Genomic DNA, 22393 nt, shown 5'->3' with positions numbered 1-22393 from the left:
CGGTGTGATACGATGCGAGGGTCAGCAGTCACACGCTTGGCGCGGGCACACATGTCGATGGATCGGGACCCTCCTTGCTACAAATCAAGAGCGACCCCCTCTCCTGTCACAACCTGCGGCAACTGCGATTCCCCGCCACTAACAAGCACGTGCGCCAACAAAGTGCTTTTGGGGATCATTGCAAATGCAAATAACAATAAATCAATTCTTCGTTCTGTACTGGATGACCCGAAACGCTGAGCTTGCAAAATTAATGAGCCGGCAGATTTTGACTGCCTCTGTAAAGAATGAGCAGGGAGTTGCGAGCGGTGAGTTGCACAAAACCTGATACGGGTTTATCGTCAGTTAATTATTACACATATGAAAGGAAAAGTTGTTTTTTGTTTGGGGTTTTTTTTCCACCGAGAAAAATGCTGAACTCAGCAAAGGTCACTTGTGTGTTGTCTTAAACTTTCAAGATTCATTGGCTCCTATCCGCCCACACAAACACATTCATTGGATCTGCCTATGCAGATTCAAGGTCAGAGCCAAAGACATCAGACTCGCAAATCTCCCTTTCCGTCCCGCTCCAATTTTTCACTTCGGTGCGATCTCGCGATTGTCCGTACAGCTTCGATTTGCGTGACGTCTTCTTCAAGACGTCCAAACCAAGACACCGTTTTCAGGTGCACCAAATGTGAAGGTCTTCCTCCTCTGACTCCCGACTACTCGAGGCTTCCTCGCGAGCTGGTTTTCAAGACGAATGCCTTCATGTTATGGTTTGGAGCCACTGAATAATTTACTGCGTAATTACATAGCCAGCAAAAGCTTCGCTGTCCGCCCGGCCCCGTTCAGGATTCCCCGTCGCGTTACAGTCACGACCAGAGCCTTGACCAAGTCAAAATTCAAACCCGCTCTCTAATCAAAGAGCCAGAGGGCCTCGCATTCAGAGGCAAAGTTTTATGTCTGTCGTTTGCTAAATACACTTGGGCCAACAAACGGGGTGTAATTTCTGATTTACAACTCAGCCAAATGTTTTTTTTCTTTTACATTTGAGCGACCATAAAATAGCACTCGACTGAAAGCCCGCAGGTTTTTTTTTTTTTTTTAACGAAACATGTCCCATCATTATAGTTGGCAGTGGTTTTGAGAGGAAAAACCTTCCTTAATATATTGCAGCAAAATCACCGCTGCGGTTGATGGGACGCAACCAGTAATTTAGAAATGCATAGAAAAAAAAAATAGAACGACCTCCTCGTTGGCATGTGGTAAATTATAGAACATATGCTGAAATTTATTTAGCTTGAATGCATATTTGTATGTGTGATGATGGCGTAGAAGCCTCTTGCTCTCCCTTGGCACACTGAAGCCAATAAAAACACAAGCAGGAGCAGATCGGAATGCAAGTAAACCCAAAACTAAGCCACACTCGCATTGGAGGGAGTGATTGGTGACGACCTCCAGCTGACGGGGTCACTTTGACATGGCCTCACGCTCATATGAAGTCCAACGCTGCGGTACGTGACCAAACAAAGAACAGATCCCACTGCGAATGCTGCTTTCCCCGTTGACAACCCGAGTCGAGAAAAGTTCCAAAATAAAAGCTGCTCGCTTATGCCTCCTCTTTCATGGCTATGATCGATAAACTTTCATGGCATGTTCTGACCATGTTCAGCTTGGTGCACACAGAAGGATTTTTTTGTTTGTTTTTAATCTTAAAAAATCGTTTTTCTGTCACAGCCCGACTCGAGGAGATATACGTCTGACCTTTGCCGGGGTTTGGTGTGCTCTGATCATCTGTGTTTTGGGTGTGTGATCAGTGCTATTTTAATGAAACGCTTTTATTTTGAAGGCCTGATTTGAAAAGCTACCTTATATGTTACACGGATGTTTCTCCGACTCAGGAAACGTTGGATTTATGGTCGTAAATATTGAACACATTTCCCATTCAAGGTCATTTTGGACCCTAATGTCGGTGTGAGTTCGGTCTGAAGACACCTCAGGCCACAGGATAATCATCAACGACAACAAAGTCTGTTGTTTGTTGGCGTGGTAGGGAAATGGCAAAAGCCATTTGTGTGCCTTTGATAGCGGGGCGAACCGTGGCACAGCGATCGACTGGTTAGCACGTTCACCTCACAGTGCAGAGGTGCAGGGTCCGATTCGGGCTTCGGTTTCCTGTGTAGGGTTTGCATGTTTTCTGTGGCTTTTCTCCGGGTACTCCGGTTTCCTCCAACGTTCCAAAAACCCATGCATGGCAGGTTAATGGAGCACTCGAAATTGTCCCTCGGTATGATTGTGAGCGTCAGTGGTTGTTCGTCTATGTGTGCCCTGAGATTGCCTGGCAACCAGTTCAGGGTCTCTCCCGCCTACTCCCTGAACACACACACACACACACACACACACACACACACACACACACACACACACACACACACACACACACACACACACACACACACACACACACACACACACACACACACACACAAACAAATATATATATATATATATCACTCCTACATTTTCAAAATGGACAGTTATGTTCCGAGGCTTTGTTGTGAGGATATACCGTATTATTATTCCTTGTATGAATTTTTGCACCGTTAAATTGCCATTCTGTGCCAAACACGTTTTTTTTCCTTCTTGGAAAAAAATATTTTCTGGCTCAATTCATGAGTAAAAATAAGTTGGGGGTGGGGGGGCGGGGTCAAGTGATACTGTAAGAAATAAAAGCCTGCAGGGAAGACAAAGCCCAAATACATCACTATTTAACAGAACCCATGGTTCGCTGTTGCAACAAAGTGTGTCAATGTTTGGCCAAGGCCCAGGTTACAAAGCAAAACCATCCCACCGCACTCGCCAGCATCTCGTGCGCGCGTTTAAATGTTTTGGAAACGCTTTCGGCCAAGCATACATTCATCGTCTATAAAAAGACGAACTCGCGCGTGGAGTTTTAACAGCCGTCTTATCTCAATCCGTAGCCTTTCCATCCCAGCGCTGGGATAAGTCCTCTCCTGGTCACATCCAGACAGTTTGACGGTAATTGCCAGCTGGCGGCTCACAATCTCCAGGGAGTTTGTCCGTGCTGTATGTTGACACTGCTACTGTGGCAAACACCGTCAACTGGGCGACACCGCAATACGAAACGTGTTAAAAAAAAAAGCAGGTGAGTTATCGACTCCTTTTCTTCACAGAGACATCAAATTGTGTTTGTATGACGTGGTTTTCATTTTTGGCGAGTCACTGCGTAGACGACTCGCAAAATCCTTTTCGTAATGAATTTTAGAACAGCTCATCAGTCAGCAGCGATTTTGCGAGTTCCAAGGCTGACACTCAGATCAGTGTTTTCCATGACTCATATCTGGGGCAGATACGTGATACGATTGATTAAGATTTCCAGTGGTTTACAGAAGAAACGCAGCTTCCCAGCAGAACATTGATTCATCAATATTGCGGATGTGAAAAATAATCTTACAACATCCGGTACGTGCGCATGCATCGGCGTCCTTCTCGGTCGACGCCCTGTCGTGAGCATTGAAAAGGGGGTGTGATCACAAATACAGATTTTCAATAAGTTTCCGATGATGCCTCTTGTCACGTCAGCGTATGCTAAAGTTTTCTCACTTTGCTCGACACCCAACGCTGGGAGCAAAACAAGATTCCTGGAGCGCGGCGGTCTGTCTCTGCAGATGAACGGGACACAATAACAACGCCTCGCTGTATTTTGCTTTGACCGGGATTGTTTATGTGGGCAAAGAGCGTTTGAGTATCTGACACGTTTCTCTTGTGTACATAAAACGGGACATCAGTGAAGGCATCTCTGTCAAGCTGTCTTTGGGGTTAGAGAACAGATGCATTCCTGTCATCGCAGAACATTGGTGCAGTGCACCTGAAGGCGGATTCATTGTGCTACCGAGAGGAGCCAAGAGAAGCGGCTTACATGACATCCGATCGGATTTGTATTTGTCTGTGACAAGTATTCTCATATGAGGCGGCACGGCCGTCGACTGGTTATCGTGTCCGCCTGACAGGACGGAGATCCAAGGTTCGATTCCGGCTGCTGCCTTCCTCTGTGCAGAATGCATGTTCTCCCCGTGCCTGCGTGGGCTTTCTCCGGGTACTCCGTTGTCCTCCCACATTCCAAAAACATGCGCAACAGGCTAATGGAACACTTGAAACTGGGCCTAGGTGTGATTGTGAGTGCAAAAGGTCGTTGGTCTACGTCAGGGCCGTCCAAAGTCGATCCTCTGGGGCCGCTGTCCTGCCCGTTTTCCAGCTCTCCCAGGAACAACATATCTGATTCAAATGCTCAGGATCATTTTAATGCTGCTTCAGGGCTGGCAGATGAGCTGCTCATCTGAATCGGGTGTGTTGCAACCGGGAGAGATGGAAAACAGGCAGGACGGTGGCCCTCCAGGCCCGAAGCTGGACATTCCTGGTCTACGTGTTTGTCTGCGACTGATGGGCAAGGGCCTCTGGGTGCCCCCCGCCTACTGCCCGAAGATAGCTGCGATCGGCTCTGGCACGCTCGCGACCCTCCTGAGGACAAGCCGATTCCAAAACGGATGGATGGATGGAAGTATTCACTTCGATGGCTTCCCATGTTGGCGCGTCTATGGCTACGCATTTCCTCGTCGAGATAAGCTAAATATTTTCTCACATGGTGAAAAAATGATGACATGCAGACGTGCGGGACTCTGGAGACCCAACAGTAGCAAAATCATTTCATTCAAAAAGTGTTTACATCCGCATGGCAACCATCACAGAAAACGAATGCTCCCAGCCCTCGTCGGCCACGACGTCGAAGCCAATTGAACTGGCCGGGTGACCCAACGGTCACCTGGAGTCGGAAGGGCCCCCGGGCTTGCGGGTTTACGTCATCTGCGAGGACTGACCTCTCCTCGTATCGGGTTGGAGCAGCAAGAACAACAAGTGAAACTATCGAATGACTGGAAACACAAACTAATACCTGAGATCCAGCTCGATTGCTTTAACGGCTGCTTTCTGGCACCGCCTCGCTCCAAGCGAGGGCCAAGTATGCATTTCTGTGCTCTATCAAGACTTTGGCAGTCGAATGGTCCAGTTCTGGAGTGGACTGAATCTGGGAAATTGCAGGGTCAGTCGAGGAGTCCACAGAACTCGCTTCTGAGTTGTACTTGCCAAAAATAGAATGCGGTACAACCACTCTCTGGAGACCGTACCATAAACTGCCGTTAAATCTTCGGACTCCCTGAAAGCCAAATAACGCATGAAGCGGATCTTTGGAATTTGTCCACGTACTGAGCAAACAACGAGAGCATGAAAGAAATGACGCTGCAATTTTGAGCGAGGCCGACGTGTGTTGTCTTATCTTTATGGGGACCTTGCTTTCTATAGTTAGTTGTTGGCCTTTTTCTTTTTGCTCATCAGAGCAGATGTGTGTTTAGCATTTATCACCTCTCCTGATACACCGCAGGCTGAATTGAGCGTCGTACCTTGGAATTGATGATGTGGAGGAGTGAGCGATGGCGGTTTCATCAGTGTTCACCGGGATTCTATTTTCAATTCCTGACTCTTTTTGGATCATGACTCACACTGACCCAAGAACATTAGCGCTGTTTCCGAGAAACCAATGTCACAGAAGGGTTACCGCGGGGCGTTTGAGGGCAACCACGGTGACATCACGAAGAAAGTGCCACAACGTCAAATGAGCCTCGTACGGTACGCTGAATCCCTGACCGACAACTGAAGCGCAGCACTTGTCCCAAGGCGACTGTTCCTCGCGGGTCACCAATACGACGGGGCACAAAGTGATGTTCCAAAACGGAAAATGTTTGCGTCGTAACCAATGCAATAGTGAAGTCGGAGTCAAAGTCGAGGCCTATCAGACAAACACTTGGAGGCCATGAACAGAAAGCCATCGGACGGAAATCCCCAAGTACGTAGGCAAGTCATGTTGCACTAATTAGTGCACCGCACGTAGTTTGTAAAGCGGCGAGGTCGAGAGTGGTCGCGAATCAGGCCTGTTGTCGGCATGTGGAATTTTCTGACGATTTCATCTCGAGATCACAGTTCACCGATAAATCGTCAGGATGTTTTGCATGCCAATCAATTGTATTTTTACTCTTTCAATACGCACTTCATACTTCTTTGGGGGGCCGGGTGGAGTGTCAATGGTTCAGGGGCAGAAAAATCCACAGAAATGAAAAATTTCCCCCTTGCGGGTGGCATCCACCCAATGATACTGGGTGGATGGATGCAAAAGGCAAGACAGAAGAAAGTCAAAATGGCCTGCCCAATCGAAAGTCAACATACAAGTTCTTGCAAACACTGAGTGGCAGCCCGGCTTATTCGAAAGCCTCTCCGGAGGGAAAAGGCTCTTGCTCAAAACAAACACGGCAGGATCTATTTTTGGATTGACTGGGGCACGATCCCATCGCCACCCAGCGCTCACATCACGCTCAGCCTGCTATACAGCTGCACACGGTCGCTCCTGCGCTTTCGCGTTGCTAACACTGCCTTCTGGTGGACACCAACAATATCCCAAGAGAGCGGCCGGCCGGTCCGACATGGAATTAAGGCGGGATCGATGGCAAGATGTCGGACGGCGAACGCGGCCGTGTGATACGCGAAGGACGAGTGAGAAACTCGCCGTGTCCCCGAAAGCGCAGCGGAGATGGAAAGAACAGCCTTGAGCTTGGCAGGCCGCGGGGATGACATGTGCGCAGCGAGCGCAGCACACCCTGAAACAATCAGCCCCGAGTGATTGTGAGATGCAGCCTGCAATGGCAGCACGAGGCCCTCGCTCGAACTTGTCGGGCGGGTTGCCGGCAGAAAAAATATATATCAAATGCGACACGCACACACACACGCACACGCACACGCACACGCACACAGCCTCTCACCAAACGTTGTGTGTGCGGATCTGGATTTTTGTTGGCCTCTTCGTGTTATACAGGAAGAGAAAAGTGGCCAAAATGTACCACAAATGGGAAGCAACAGGTGTGGCTGACTTATGGACAGTTGACATTGCAAAAGCAAGTGGAATGCACATCCAGGTTTTGTGTATCCCGGGGGAAAACGGGTGTATTTGAAGCAGGGACCTAATGCGACCTTGGGGGGTACTGACTGACCCTAAAGCACGGCAATTTGGTCAGGAACCAACCATAAAAATCACTCCGTAGCGCCCCCTGGAAAATTCGGAAACAATTAGCCCGGGGTAGTAGCGGCAATGAATGATGCACACGCCAAAAAAAACAAACAAAACAAAACAAAAGCCACAAATGACTCCATTTGTGAACAGAGAACTGCAAAGAGGGGAGGGCTCCCTCTGCACAAAGACATCATACGTACCTTCTCTTTAGAGATCGACCGTTTTTCAAATTTGGGCGTCGACATGCAGAGGGTCACTTGAAATACAGCGGGAGGGTGAAAAGTTGCGAGGTCTTTCTTCACTCTGACTTTTACTTATGTCATCAGAATGTTGCAACGCTCCATTTTGCTATCACATACTTTGGTGACTTTCTTTCTTGCTGTCTTGCATCTCACCATGAGCTCAGCAGTGTGCGTGTGTGTGTGGGGGGGGGGCAGAGAGAGAGAGAGAGAGAGGGTGATGAAGAGACAGAGAGAGAAAGGGAGGGATGGAGAGAGGGAGAAGAGAGTGGGTGAGCGAGACAGAGAGGGAGGGCGGGGGATTGTGGGGGGGGGGCAGGGGGGGGGGGGGGGGAGAGAGAGAGAGCGAGCGCGGGCGAGAAGTTTTGGCGTGGCTCCAAGCGGTGGAACAAGTGCGCCTCCCTTCCCCGGCTGCTGCTCGGGCTGTTTTTAAAAAGCCAAAGCAGCTCCCAAGTTGATCAGTCTGCTCTGGATCGTCAGCTGGAGAAAGTCGCGCTCATTGAAGGCGAGCCGCCTTTGGACTTTTGTCGCCCTCGTTTCATGCCAAGACGTTTTTTTTTTTTTATACATTTTTTTGGGGCTGGGGGTCTTCTCGCAGCGGACGCTCATTTTCGGGGTGAGAGAGCTTGTCCGAGCTTCTAATTAAGGTGCTTTTTTTTGGGGCGGGGGCTTTTGTTTTGAATGAGATAGAAACCCCCGTTGGATCAAGACTCTTGCCTTTAGCTTTTAAGACTGGATTATCTGATCGAGGCATTGTGCTTCATTAGAGCGCTCCACTTTTCCCCCCCTCCTCCTCCTCCCCCTCCCCCCCCCCCTTTTTTTGACGTGCGCGATAACCGAAGGCGAGACGACAACGATGTTTGGGACCTTGTGCCTGTTGGCGACGCTTCTGTGGGGACTGCGCGGCTGCTGCTGCTGGGGCTCGTACGTGCCGTGCGAGACGTGCGACGACAAGGCCAAGTCCATGTGCCCGCCGATCCCGAGCGGCTGCCAGCTGGTCAAGGAGCCCGGCTGCGGCTGCTGCCTGACCTGCGCGCTGAGCGAGGGCCACGCGTGCGGCGTGTACACGGGGACGTGCGCGCAGGGCCTCCGATGCCTGCCGCGCAGCGGCGAAGAGAAGCCCCTGCACGCCCTCCTCCACGGCCGCGGAGCGTGCAGCAACGAGAAGGGATACAAACCCGCGCACCAGCCCCTAGGTAAGAGAAGCCGCGCGCTCAGCGAGACGGTGGAGGGCGTCGCGCGCCTGCCCGCGTACTTGCCTGCCTTTGCCTGTGTGCGCTTTGGGCACTGCGAGGATGTCTTCCGACCTCATTTCATGAGGCGCGCGCGCGCCGCGGGGGACGACGTAAAGCCGCCCGAACCCTCCTGTTGTATTGCGCGTCAAAGTGACCCGTGTTCTCGTGAAAGACGTACAACGCGGCCGAACGATGACTGGCGAATGACGTTTACTGGCGCTTGTCCAATCGGAGCCCCCCCCCCCCGTCAGAGGGAGCAAGTCAAATACAATGAAAACGCTCACTTATTTGCATTGGCAACGGCACGCCAACGACGTTTGTGGGCATTTTCCTAATGGAAATCTCACAGAATCCAATCAGTGCGCCATCAACACAAACGCTGACATATTTGCACCGAAACGCTTCCCAGACGAGTGACCGGCATCCGTCCGACGCGACCCGTCCCGTGCCAAATTCATTTGGAGACTCGGATCCTCAAAATAGCCGGCTGCCTCCTGAAATGACGAGACGCAAACCGTGTTCGCTGGCATGTTTACAATTGACTGGGGAATAATTATCCAATTTTCTCCACCAACAAGAGCCCAGATGGTCGTCAAATCCCAAAAAAACAAAGTCGCCAGATGCATGAGAACAATGATTCGTAATGCAGCCCATCATGAGATACAAATGATGTCGATTGGATTTTTTACAATTGGCTCCAGACGATCTATCCGATTCGCTGCCAGCAGCGAGACGGTTGCCGAATCTCAAAAATGGCTCGGAACGGACTTGGTAACGAGACGCCTGGGTCAAAGTGACCCAAGTCAATCTCATCTTATCTTCTGGCAAGACCGCAGATCACCGTCAAATCCGAACAAAGGAGTCGGGTGCATTATCACGATTGTTCGCTGGCATTCCCGTCAATAACAAATGGTGATCTCTTTTTTTCCCCTCCAAGTAAACATTGCCTGGGTCCAATCGACCCACTTTCAATTGTAAACAAATGAACGTGTCATCAACACAAGCTGTGAAAATGTTTCATGTTCAAATGGAGGGAAAAAAAAGCAAGTAGATGCGAGTTTGACAGATGCCACCTGATTAATTTAGCGCCGTAATTTGATTTTAACCCGTCTCTGTGCAGGCCAAAATCTCGGCGCGCACGGGGCTGCTTGATTGACAGCTTTCCGCTTCACTTGCTTGACCGCGAGGAAGAGAAAAGCTGTCGGAAAAGCATTTAATATGCGCGCGGCCGCGCTGCCGGCGGCCTTAAGGTCCAAGCATCAAAAGAGTTGTGGATCGATTTGGTCGGCCGTCGGCTGTCCAGCCATTAATAGTCGCGTCTGGCTGGGAACGCTTTTCATTCTCACTTGCTCATAATTTACGTGACAGGCCGTGATTGACAAGGTGCGAAAACAAACGTCAAGGTAAATTTGACACCCGAAAGTGCACAAACTGAAACTGCGTTAATCCAAACATGCGTAGCTCTCTCATCAGTCGGGAGTGACTTGAAAATCCCAAAGACTCGCAAAACAAGAGCGTGCTCGTGAGGTCTAGGAAATATCACTCGAAGCAGAACGGCGAGCAAAGTCATTAATCCGACGAGGCGAGGTTGAAGTCCGAGTCCTTCTACATCTGGTTGATTAGAGTGTAGGGTCAGGCCCTCCGATCCAGCCGGAGTTAAAATACAAACAAAAACCGTGACAGTGATCCAGCCCCTAATCTTGATCTTCAACTCCAAAGCGGTGCTGAATTCAACCCCAAAGCGATTTCAATGCTGCCATCGACAAGGGCATGCGTGAGTCATGACAGCACTGTGCTAACGCGAGCTTCGCGGGCAGGCTGGGCGAGACCTTCTGGAAAATGTCCCTAGGTGGCAGCAGACGCTTGCATTCCCCTTGAGGAACAGAAACATCCGCGTCCGGGCACTTATTTATGATGAGGACGTTTGTCGATGACTGTCCTGTGGTAAAACGCCAGCGGACCACACTTGGCCGTGTGGATTGGAAGGATCGTGGCCTCGAGTTTTGGTGTTGCGCGTTATGCGAGTGCGTTGCTTGCCTCCATTTGCAAAGCAATTCACAGCCCCTCAGTCTCGTCTCTAAATTCGAAATGCCCACTTCATGCCATAACCTCAAACTTACACGAAGGAGTCGCCGAGTACAAATGTCCCCAGCAAGTAGACATTTATTCACTTGGGCTTCCGCTTCTCCTCGGGAGGGTCGCGGGCGTGGTGGAGTGCCTGTCCCAGCATTCTTCAGGCGGTAGGCGGGGCATACCCCGAACTGCAGGCCAGCCAATCGCTCACAAACACTCCTAAGCACAGTTCCAAGTGTTCCATTAGCGCGCTGCGCACGTTTTTGGAATGTGGGAGGAAAGCACCCGGATAAAACCCACACAGGCGCCAGGGAGAACATGCAAACTCCCCACAGGAAGGCCAGAGCCGGCATCGAACCCTGCACCTCTATGCTGTGAAGCGGAAGTGCCAACCAGTCCTCTACTGTACCGCCGTGATGTGAACAAACCAATAAATAAATACATAACGAGAGTCATTGTTCAGTTAATTCGGTTTTTCACCGCTCTCTGAATAGGGATCGTCGGTCAGCATGGAAGGATTAATCGTTCCGTACTTTTCGGATCATTTATTGGAGCACTTTGCAGCAGAAGCAGTCGTCGTAGCAGCAGCAGAATCGGTATTTAGAAGTAGTAGCAGTCGTAACAGAAGCAGGAGCAGGTAATAACCTCAAGCACACATAGATGTATTCATTTTTTTACTGCATCACAATGTAAATATGTCTATAATTGACATTAATCAATACCTTTATTTTAATAGTACGTTCGATAAATAATCTAATCAACCATGATTTCCCTATGTATTGTTATCGTCAAGATTATGGATTATTCTAAACGTAAGAAACCATACAACACAAACATATCAAGTGGAATCGAACAAAAGAACTACAAGTCCCAACGGTCAAACCCGGAAGTGGAGTGCGCCATGATTAATTCCAGCCGTCATGCAAAATACACAGTTTAAACTCCCAGTGCAGCCGGACAAACATGACAACTATGCAAAAAAACAAAAAACAAAATAGACACCACTGTTCCAGCAACACTATAACCCACGCTTTCGAACTGCCGATTGCGAACGCTAACCGACCGATTGCATTGCGATGCGGCAAACTAACAAAGCACAACGGACACACCGCAAAGCAGACAAACAAAGCCACCGAATAATGATCGAATCTAAAAAGGTAACTTGACATATCTGGTCGAGAAAAGCGGACACGCACCTTTGGGCCATGCCGACGACGAAGTGAGTGTTTTCAACGAACGAAACAAACTCGCGCGAACGGTCAACTGTCAGTGGCGGCCCCGCCCCTCTTAAAGCGCCAGGTGAATCCAACACGCAAAAAAGATTTCCCTTGCCTCCTTCGACCAATAGGAGGAGCCAGGCTAAATCATTGCAAATTTTCCCCAACATATAAAAAAAAGTGAGTTATGCAGTTACTACTTTCCTATTAGCCAGGGCTTAGGCACCATCTCGTGGCATCTTGGTGAATTTGTGAAAAGCCAACCACAAATAACCAGCGATGCGCGAAAGAACATAATCATCATCAGTGCATTTCCTTTGTGTGTGTGTGGGCGGGGGGGGGGGGGGGTGTCAAAAGAACAAGAGTGTTAAACAGGGCAGTGGACGGGAAGTGGCGAGGCCAGCTTCTATTTTCATGCCGCGAGGGGTTGCAGCTGTGGGTCCGCTATCCCAGCGGAGCAAGTTGAAGCCGGGGAGGGGCGCGCAGCCCTCCCGAGAAGGCCGCGACAGCAGCGGCGGCAGCATCCAAACGTTTGGCCTGAAGAATCGAGCATGACTTCATGACTTGGCTCGGTTGGGGGGGGGCACGTTCCTCCCAGCGGCCCAAAGACTTCTCTGAATTGGAAATGGTGAGAGTAGATTCGGTCCCCCGTGATAACCCCCCCCGCCAGATCGCTCGCCAACAGATATGACTTCGTGGCGGCGAGCGACTTTATCCTTCAAGCTTCCGCAAGGACCTCTCGCACATTGCGCTTTGCCAAGAAACAAAAGATGATTTGGGAGCGCTTCCAAATGCGGCATACTTGACTCGCAGATAAAAAGAAAGACGTCGAAACCGGAGAGCTTTTCCCCGCCAGTGACTCACTGGCAACCAGTCCAATTTATCAGTTGACCCCGACCTAAACTGGGACGTGGCTTCTTTGATTCCAAGTCATTTGCAAGTCCGGATCCGACATTATCTGCCAGAGAAAATAACCTATTTTTGCATTTTGACATATTTTGCCTTCAAACAAACACAGAGCTCCAAAGTCCAGGAAGTAGGCAACAAATCACCTCACAGGCCACATTAAAAGAAAAAAGATCTCAAAAGTCACACACAACAGATTTTGTCGTGCGGTACAACAACTGTGTCAACCCTCGTTTGGAATCCTCCAAATATCGTTGTTATTTGTTGTTGGCAAACTGTTTGCAGTTTGCTCTGCACTGCTAAAAAGTAAAGCAGTAGTCGTGTCAAACGTGAATGTTGAAGCGACTGACAGACTCGGGGGTTGCTGTATGGCGGGGAGGAGTTCAGTTTCGCCCGGGTTGTTCGTGGAAATTCTTGAGGACCACACGTGCGTGTGCCACCGACAAGTGGTTGGAAGTGGAATTACACCCAAAATAAGAACGAGGCAGGACAAAGTGGAGTGACCAAAAACAAAAAAAAATGGTGAAATGGCCAGACCGGAACCCACGACGGGCTGTGATCCGAGACATTGATTTGCCAGAGTGATGCTGTCAAATGAGTTTGAAATGATCGTTATGGTACCTCGTACCTCGCGTGGAACCTTCTGCCCGACAGCTTCGTGACGTCCCGGTAGAAAGACTCGATGTGGCTTTCCGTCCGTCTCACCTTGAGCACCTAAGACAGAGCGGCGCATGCTTAGTGTGCTGCTGCAGATCCCATGCGGGGGCTAGAAAGACTTCAAAAGGTCTTCAAATTGGAGGGCGTGGGGGGTGTGGGGAGTACGAGTCATGGAAAATGTCATGCCGAAGCCATACAGAGGAGCGTTTGACGGCGATATTAAATATTGAGTTACGCTGTCATCACGGTGACACCCGACCCTGCCGGGACTGTCAACGGTTCACAAATCGTCCCCCTCGACATGCGCGAGTTGTCGGCAAACGTCCGTGGCGGATTTGCTCACTTCAAAGTCATAAAGCCCGGGTCAGAACTTATTTGGACCATGTTCACGTTGTGCGGTGTCTTTAGAACGTTATAGCAATATGAGACCCAAACGGTATTGCCTCCTTCTGTTTTGACGACATTGGTGAAGGGTTGATTAAAAAACCCACAACTGACTTACTTTCAAACATTGGGCCTCAAAATAAAACGGAGATGCTGTTGTCATTGTTTGGGCCGGCGCGCCAATAAAAGATGAATTGAAGGGACTACAACGTGCCCCAAAAGATTGTTTACAGATGTTCACCCTTTCCGGGATGGCGGGCAGCACAGTGGACAGATATTCAAAGGTTCCTCTCTCCTACACGAATGAACCCCCCCAACCCAAATCCCGAACTGCAGCTTATCATAAGTCGTGCGTAAAAGGGTTAAAATGTGGTGATGCACGGTTATGGCGGGGGAACGAAAATGTCCTTCACATGTGCTGTGGCACGGCCGCGCTATCTCGTGATAGCGCGGCGCCTGGTCGCACCCAGTAATTGTCTTGCGGTGACGGCTAACCCAAGGAGAGGTTTTGTCCGTCAGTGTAGCTCATTAGGAAGCCAAACTTAGATGTGGGATGAGACCTCAAGACCAAAATTTGGAACGTGCAGCTGAAGGGCGATCCACATTCTTCTGATAATGTCCTTTGGACATGACTAAACGCAACATGGACATGGAACATTTATTTGCAGCTGTAAGAAGAGGTCCAAAGCCTCGCTTTCCACAAAGCGGTTTTCCTTCGGTGGAATAACTCACATCCTCTGTGTATTTTGTGTCCCACGATTTCTAAGGATGCGATTGTTCTGGTTGCATTCAGAAAAAACAAAGCGGGAAAGCTTTTGATGGCAGTCAACATTTCTCTGCACGATAGCACGTGAAGAGGGCTTACCTGCAAACTGACAAGCTGACTCCAGCGCGAGCGTTCCAAACACTGAACTAACGGCCATTCTCATCGGCACGAGCAACGGCACCGCGATTGTGGCAGACAATTCTGCCACACTGGATCAGTCGCACTCAACACCGACCGTCCGACTCCGTGTCGAATCGGCTGTGTGAAAGGATTCCGGGAGAAATCGCAATAAGGTTTTCAAGAGGAGTCGGGGGCCGGTGCGCATGGGAATGTTTGTTTGACATATTTATATTTAGCAAGTCACGGCTCCGTCGTCTGGGAGCGAGACACAAGGACACATCCAAACACAAACTCGAGGCCTGCCAAGTCATGAGTCGCCAGATGAATTTCAAAGAGATAGCTGTGCAGAAGCCAAAGACCCAATTCCGGTCATCACCTTTGTAGCCCCGCCGCCAGCCGCCAGCCCCCAGCCGCCGGCCCACAGGCCCCTCTCCTCGGCCAGAGACTCCAGACACTCAAGCTGCGTCGGCCTCTTTGAACATCAGTTCCTCGTGGCCTGTGTCCATGTTGCCTTTCAGCGCGGTCACCGCGGCCCTGCGGCTTCCGGCGGGCGACTCGATTAATCAGAGTGCAGCAACCTATCACCTCGCTCCCGTAGGCCCTCAACAAATCGAGTAAAATTGTAATTCCATCCGCCCGCAGCCAGCATTCCTGTCCGGTTCAGTGCGTCTGGCCCTTTGCACCGCGGCGGGTTTCCTTGTCAGATAAATATAAGCGGGGTCATCCGCTGGCACCATCGCTCCAGCTAGTCGAGGTCTGGCAAAGGCCCCACAGTAACAATTTATGGTGCAACTAAGCCGAGAGGGGGGGCGTCTTTTTGCGGCCTCAAAGCAATTCTGCTCCTGGCTTAAAGAAGCTGAGCCCTAAGGACCGGGGGTACCGCTAGGCTTGGGATCGAGGACTATCGTATCCCGACATTTTCTGCAATCTCGAAGGTGCTCGGCAAATTGGCCGAGCACCCTCGAGATTGCCACCACCCTTTGATTATGAGCGGAATCAAATTTGCCAAGCCGCTCCCTTTGAAACTGACTGATCAGAGATGAACGCTTTCTCACGCTGGGGTCGGTTGACACCTTTTGCAGAGTCCGATATTGCGCTGTCTTGACCGCCGTAAAGTGCACGCACCGTGAGGAACCTTCTTCAATGAATCCCCTCTTTCACACCGGCAACGGTCTCTCAAACAATCTGACCCGCAACATCCCGGGAGGGTTCTTGTTGTGCCGGCCAAATGCCGGGCGCCGACCACAGCGTGCCTTGCAGCCTCTTTGCGCAGCGTCCTTTCACTCGTGAACGAGACAGACGCCTCCGCGGCAATTGGAACGTACGTTTCTCTTGATCGAGGAGAAGGAGGGTGCGCGGGCGGCAGATTTCTGCTTTCCGAAACATCCCCATGATGGAGTTCGCGTTTTCAAATCACGTGACATTTCGTTTCGGACACCAACGGCCAAATTGACCGATGTCGATCGCTTAACTGTTATTCCGAAAAGAATAGGAGAATGAGTCGTACCCGTTTCCTCGGGGCATCGCTTACTCGTCGGCACGTTTTCGCGGCGCGGCCCAATGACGGCCACGACTCGTAATCGAAAGATACGATCGTCGCCGTGCACTTATTGATTTCTCGTTTCTTGTCGGGGCTTTGCTTTTAGACCGCGAGTCTCACGAGGACAGCGCGGCCGCAGACATGACGGAGGAGCTGCAGCCGGCCAAAGTTCCGCTTCTGACCAAAGACATTGTGAACAGTAAAAAGGTGCACGCCATGCGCAAGGAACTGAAGAGGAAGCTGGGCAAGCAGCGCTCCATGGGCTCCCCCGTGGACTACTCGCCGCTGCCCGTGGACAAACACGAACCGGAATTTGTGAGTATCGCGCCAGTCTGTCCGAGAGCCGAGTCATCCTTCGCCTTTGTCAATCTCGGCCGCGTCATCCCGATAGGGACCCTGCCGGAGAAAACTGGACGGCATCATTCAGGGAATGAAAGACACGTCTCGAGTCATGGCGCTCTCTCTGTACCTTCCCAACTGTGACAGAAAAGGATTCTTCAAACGCAAACAGGTGCGTTTTCGTCTTTCGTGCGGCGACGTTGTCGCGCCAGACTCCACCCGATTCTTTTCGGCACCTCCGTTCCAGTTCGTGCACTTTCACGGGCAAAGCGATTCGCCTTAGGGAAGACGCGCGGCCGCCACCCGTTGTTGTACGTAGCGCGGCTGTCGGTTAATCGAGTCCAATCTTGCTTCTGGGCCCGCAGTGCAAGCCGTCCCGCGGCCGCAAGCGGGGAATCTGTTGGTGCGTGGACAAGTACGGCGTTCAACTCCCCGGCACAGATTACAGCGGTGGAGACATTCAGTGTAAAGACCTGGAGAGCACCAATAACAACGAGTAAAAGACAAAAGAAATACGGGGGCCGCAATCCAACGTCACCCCCCCCCCCCCCGCCTCCCCAGCCCAAATCCCAACTTCTGCAAGGCGCACGGCCCACATTTCCTCTCCGAGCGACACGTGGACAGTATGCTCCCGTCTCACCTCAAGAGTTATTCACCTTCCCGATTCGTTCCATTCTCAGGAGCAGCGGCAATGTTCCTGGGTCAATTTGACCCGGGGTCGTGTGAAATGAAAACAAACAAACAAACTGACCTCCACCTCGAATCATTCAATTGCATGCACGTGAAATGAATGGACTGCATTTAGTAAGCCAAGCGGGGTCTTGACATGGGTCAATTTGACCCGTGACATATCAGAAGGGTTGAAATTCGTTTTGGAAGACGCAAAATGAAAGGAACACCTGTACATTTTTATCTTGTCTGTTGTTGACCAAACACTCATCTCCAAATGGGGGAAGGGGGGGTCGAAAGTCCCAAAATATCCCTTGAGTGCAGCTCACGGGGCCCTTTGTACACGCCACGTACACGGGCTGACCATTCATGGAAAATATATGAACAGAATGGATATATTTTTATACCCGGGACGGGGGTGGGTTGCTGGCTTTCAGGGGGTCGGGACAGTGCAGCCAATCTAATTCACAAATTGCGTGCAAAAAGCCACAAACGTGTCATGAGGGATTGACTTTTTATTTTTTGGGTGTGGCCATTAAATTCACAGCAGGTGTGTTGCGCTTGCTCAGCCAAATCTCCAAAGTTGTTCATGAGATCGATTTAAAAGCCACACCTCTGTATTTTTGCGGGCGCAATTCAGTATTTTGGGAGTACAACGGAGCTTTTTTTTTTTTTTTGTGGCCACAATTGAAAGAAAAAAAAAAAGTATATCCCATATGTCACGTCAGCGGCTGCGACAAATCAAGCGAGGGCAAATGGGCGGATCCGTCAGAGCCGTCAATCAGCGTGATTGAAACACAAGACAGCAGGCACGGGAGGGTGCGCTTCTGTCAAAGCACCGCAACAAAAAAAAAAGCAGCAAACTTCTTTGACGTGCACCAAAGCAAGTGCTTGAAAGCTCACATGTTTACCGTGTGAGCGCGGGCTCGGTCGTGGCCCCGCTTTGCTGAACGATTCCAAGACGGCAACAAAGAAAAAAAAGAAAAGAATGTCCTTTTATTTCTCTCGTTTTGATTCTTCTTTTTTTTTTTCCCGCACGTACTGCCCGGAGTTGTCTCTCCGTTGTACATCCGTGTTTGACGCGCAGCGTTTGGCAACGTATAAAGGATGCCGATCGTTAGCGGTGGACAAGTGGCTCTTTTGAGCTTAGCCTGATATGCCAACTGTGCCTATTTTGAAAAGACGCTGCCAAGCCGACGGTGAAATAAAAGGCAAGGGAGAGGGGGGGGGGGGAATGCTGTTCGTCTGACGGGACTCGCTTTTGACTTTTTGAGTCTAGTACGCGTTCAAAGGCACAAAAAACCCAAACGGGCGGTTCCTCGTCATTGTGTGGCGTGTGTGAGGTGTGCTTTTGTTTTGTGCTTTTTTGATTTGCCTTCGCTGAAGAAGTGAGAGCCCACTCTTTTCCCCGAGCCATGTCCCTTTTATCGAGGGTTTTTTTTTTTTTGCCCCCCCCTTGACGTGACCCATCTTTGAATTCTAGTAGCTGAATATGTGTGTGTGTTTATTTTTATTTTTATTTTTTTAAAGCTTGGGGAAAAAAAAACCCCACAAAAAAAAAAAATCACTTGGAAAATCTTCAAATCTTCTGCGGCCCGGAACGGCAATGGTCACGTTGCTCTCCGTCTGTGAATACATCGCCCTCAGTGCCTTCCTTCCCATAAACACATTTCAATTGTGAAGCGTGAGTGACGTCGATGCGGAAAAGGCGACAGCCCCTCGCAAGGACAAACCAGAGGAAGCGACCCGTTTGTCCGCTTCGATTGGAAGCGCGACCCCCCCCCCCCCCCTTCCCCATGCAATTTGAGCGCCATTTTGGCATTGTTTCGCAAGTGAGAGGCTCCGATTTGTGGAAGCTTCTTCTTTGTTGTTGTTGTTGTTGCAAATGCCTACGTAGATTATTGCCCGAGAGAAGAGGATGTTTGTTTGGAGGTCAAGCAATACTTTCCCCTCTGCTTCAAACGGGGATTAAAACAACAACAACAACAACAAAGGCTTCCAGTTGTGAATATGTGAGACGTCCAGGCACTATTCCCTCTCCCAGGAGCCGACCACCCCCCCCCCCCCCACTGCCACTTTAAAAAAATAAAAAATAATAATCTGCATCAAAGCAGCTTGCACTTATTTCACGTAGCCACTATTGATCGTGATGAAGTCAGTGGAGGATCAATTCTTTTTTAAAAAACGTACCGTGGTGTCACGTCGTGCTCACCTTTTCAAGGTCGACTTTGGGTACCGCTTGTTGACGGGGGCGCCGCACGCCCACGCCGGGGACCTCCGCTACAGAAAAAAACAGGACAAGTGAAATCAGACACGGCAACGTGCGTTCTCTTTCACAGAGATGGGAAGGACGCTCCAGAGCTTGTGGGGCTGCTGACTTTTTTTTTTTTTTTCCCCCAGAGGCAGCGACATAGGAAGGTACCTTGTACAGAGGGTGTAAGGGGGGGGGGCACATATTCAGGGCCTAGCCACGCGGCCCCCCGCACGGGGTCTCAGACTGCATATCACTAGATACACGTTAGTCAGACAGCATGACGGGAGGCAATGAAATGCGGAGAGACTGCAGCCAGCGTTTGTTTGGAAGATCGGACGTTGCGTCCAACGGGGTGACGGCGCCCCGTTGGACTTGTCGAGGTTCCGGGTTGAAGTGCATGCGATTGGCTGGTTGTCAGTGGTCGGTTCCTCACGTTTTCCCTTGCATCTCCCGATTTGGTTCTTAACTCACATTTCATATTGGGCTAGTACAGTAACGACTGTCGTTTCGTTTGTTTTTGTTTTTTCCCGAATACATTAACGCATTCTGGATGTAACGATACAGTACAATCGGTTATCGTCAATTTGGAGGAGCGAAACAAACCGAGGACGGAGGGGAGGGGGTGGGGGATTGGTATGGTCAGTCGTTGGTATGACAAATAAGAATAAAAGTCAAATTATTCAAGCGAATATCACTGTGTAATATTTATTCAACTTGTAATTTATATGTACTCTTATAACCTTTTGTCTTTTTTTTTGTTGTTTTTTGTTAATGGCAAAGCATTTATTTAAATAAAGTGATGTATTCCTTTACGCACTCGGGTGAGAATTTTTCCCCCCCCCCACCTCCTTCTGGTGTCGACTCATGCAGGAAATTAAAGTGGCGAGCGAGGATGATCATCAAGCTGCACCCGCATTACGTGGCGTAGTCTGCCCCCCCCCCCCCCCCCCAACCTTTTGTGTGTCACGGACCGGTTGAGACAAGTACAAGCTCTTCGCAATCCGCCAACCAAAGATAATTAGAGAGCCATTAACCATTTTGTTCACGCCGATTTTTCCGTTCATTTCAAACACTTTGATTCAATCATACAACAAAAGATGATTATAAAATGGCGCACAGTAAATACTTAGAAATGGACCACTGCGGAATAATCATGTAAACATTGTAATTTTGCAGTTATAGTGCTACTTTCGGCATTAGCATTATTGCTACTCGCCAACGTGACCGATCAAAAGGTGACACGATCGAGCGCCGCATTCTTCCGCAGGCTGCCGGCTAATGATTAGCCGCTACAGTGCAAAGCCGTAATATTTTGACATCAACGTCTAACGAGAGAAGAATATCCTACGTTCATCCTAAATTTCAACATGCACTCCATTCTTGTAATAATACACCTTTTATTCCAAAGAACAAAATCCCCGGTCTTTTTCTTCCAATTCTGCAGGGCGCAGTCCTGTTAGATATTTTCCAAACAGGATCCACCACGTGCAAAAAAAAAAAAAGAGGGGTGCTTTTTTTGGGCCCCAGCAAGGCGACTGAACCGTTGGAAAAATAATGATAAACCTTGGTTCCAAGAGGACTAATAAGCAGCTTGAGATTGTCTTCAAATGCACAGTTTAAAGTGGATTCATCCCTGCAGTAAGCGGCGTCTAATCTCCGAGGATAGAGCTGATAAACCTCTTAGACTTGAGTCTGAGACATCAGGGCTTCCCCAATAAGGATATCATCAGGCGTGCAGGATGCGACTTTGGGAAGCCTCGCCTGGGGCCAACTCACCTGCTTCGCAACACCGCGTCGTCAAAACAGATTGCACAGGAACAAGGGAGTCATTTCACACGCATTTCAACTTCAAGGGCAGTGGGGAGGGGGACGGGGGGTCATGACAGGATCGCCATTCCAAAGATCCCCAAACGTGCATCCGTTCCTGCCCAAAATGCAAACCGCAGACGGCAGGCCTTGGGATTGAGCTATTTTCTCCCTTTTAGGGGGATTTCACGTCTCTTTCTTTGCATTGCGGTCTGTGGTTCACTCCCATCTTTCTGGCTTTTTTGGGTGGGTGGGGGGGGGGGCGTATTGTCCGGGATAAGCGCAGCAGTCACAAAAGAAAGCCCATCCTTCCAGCCGTTCTCGAGCGCGTATCCGGTTGGGGTTGCGGGGGCAATAGCTTTAGCAGGGAAGCCCAGAATTCTTTTTCCCCAGCCACTTCTTCATCCCAGGAAGGTGTTCCCAGGCCAGCCAGGAGACATGGACTCCCCGGCTTGTCTTGGGTGGTACCCGGGACCTCCTGCCGGTGGGACGTGCCCGGAATACCTCACCGGGGAGGCATCCTAATCAGATGCCCGAGTCACTTCATCTGGCTCCTCTCGACGTGGAGGGGAAGCAGGCGGGGCCCTCCCGTGGGCACCTCCCGGATGAGCGAGCTTGCCCCCCCCCCCCCCCTCTCTCTCTAAGGGAGAGCTCGGACACCCCACGGAGGAAACTCATTTCAGCCGTTCGTATGCGGGATCTCATTCTTTCGGTCATGAGCCACAGATCACGACCATAGGTGAGGGCAGGAATGGAGATCGACCACTAAATCAAGAGCATTTTGAAAAAAAAACAAAAAAAACAAAAAATCAATCACCCAAAACTGAGGAAGGCTAACCAAAAGCAACGCCAGGATCGATGACCCTGGTGGACGTGGGTCAACCACGTGACATCGATTTCACCAATGTCCAGACGTCCTCTTCATGGCTGCCCCTCTTTCATGTTTGTATGCAGGTGTCTGCTCATCTTTTCCTCCGTACGGACTTGTGAATGCGACAGATTTGCGGGCCACAAAAAAACTCTTGGTCTTCAAGGGGACATGAAGAGTGACTCCAGATTTGGCTCGTTGAAGGA

At 50.1% G+C, this 22393-nt stretch overlaps 1 protein-coding gene across 2 annotated transcripts; it reads left to right on the top strand.

Moving 5' to 3' along the window:
* The first annotated feature begins 2924 nt into the window (after positions 1-2924).
* igfbp5b (insulin-like growth factor binding protein 5b) lies at positions 2925-20325 on the top strand. Of its 2 annotated transcripts, XM_086123967.1 has the most exons (5): positions 2925-3148; positions 8196-8549; positions 16358-16566; positions 16643-16762; positions 16956-20325. In XM_086123967.1, exons 2-5 carry the CDS (start codon positions 8210-8212, stop codon positions 17088-17090), a joined length of 804 nt encoding a protein of 267 aa, XP_085980093.1. In that variant the 5' UTR covers positions 2925-3148; positions 8196-8209; the 3' UTR covers positions 17091-20325. The 2 variants fall into 2 exon arrangements, with proteins under 2 accessions (XP_085980093.1, XP_085980092.1); XM_086123966.1 differs by lacking the exon at positions 2925-3148 and having other exon boundaries at positions 7827-8549.
* Positions 20326-22393: the final 2068 nt, after the last annotated feature.

The sequence above is a fragment of the Hippocampus guttulatus genome, chromosome 11 (assembly GCF_054856545.1).
Source record: "Hippocampus guttulatus isolate MCC_2025c chromosome 11, RoL_Hgut_1.0, whole genome shotgun sequence".
NCBI classification, from domain to species: domain Eukaryota; kingdom Metazoa; phylum Chordata; class Actinopteri; order Syngnathiformes; family Syngnathidae; genus Hippocampus; species Hippocampus guttulatus.
This window is presented reverse-complemented; position numbering and strand designations above follow the sequence as displayed.

Coding starts and splice junctions, on each gene's coding strand:
- igfbp5b (XM_086123967.1), top strand. CDS start 8,210: ATGTTTGGGACCTTGTGCCTGTTGGCGACGCTTCTGTGGGGACTGCGC. Junction 16,567..16,642: donor ACAAACACGAACCGGAATTT/GTGAGTATCGCG, acceptor TCATCCCGATAG/GGACCCTGCCGGAGAAAACT. Junction 16,763..16,955: donor GATTCTTCAAACGCAAACAG/GTGCGTTTTCGT, acceptor CTGGGCCCGCAG/TGCAAGCCGTCCCGCGGCCG.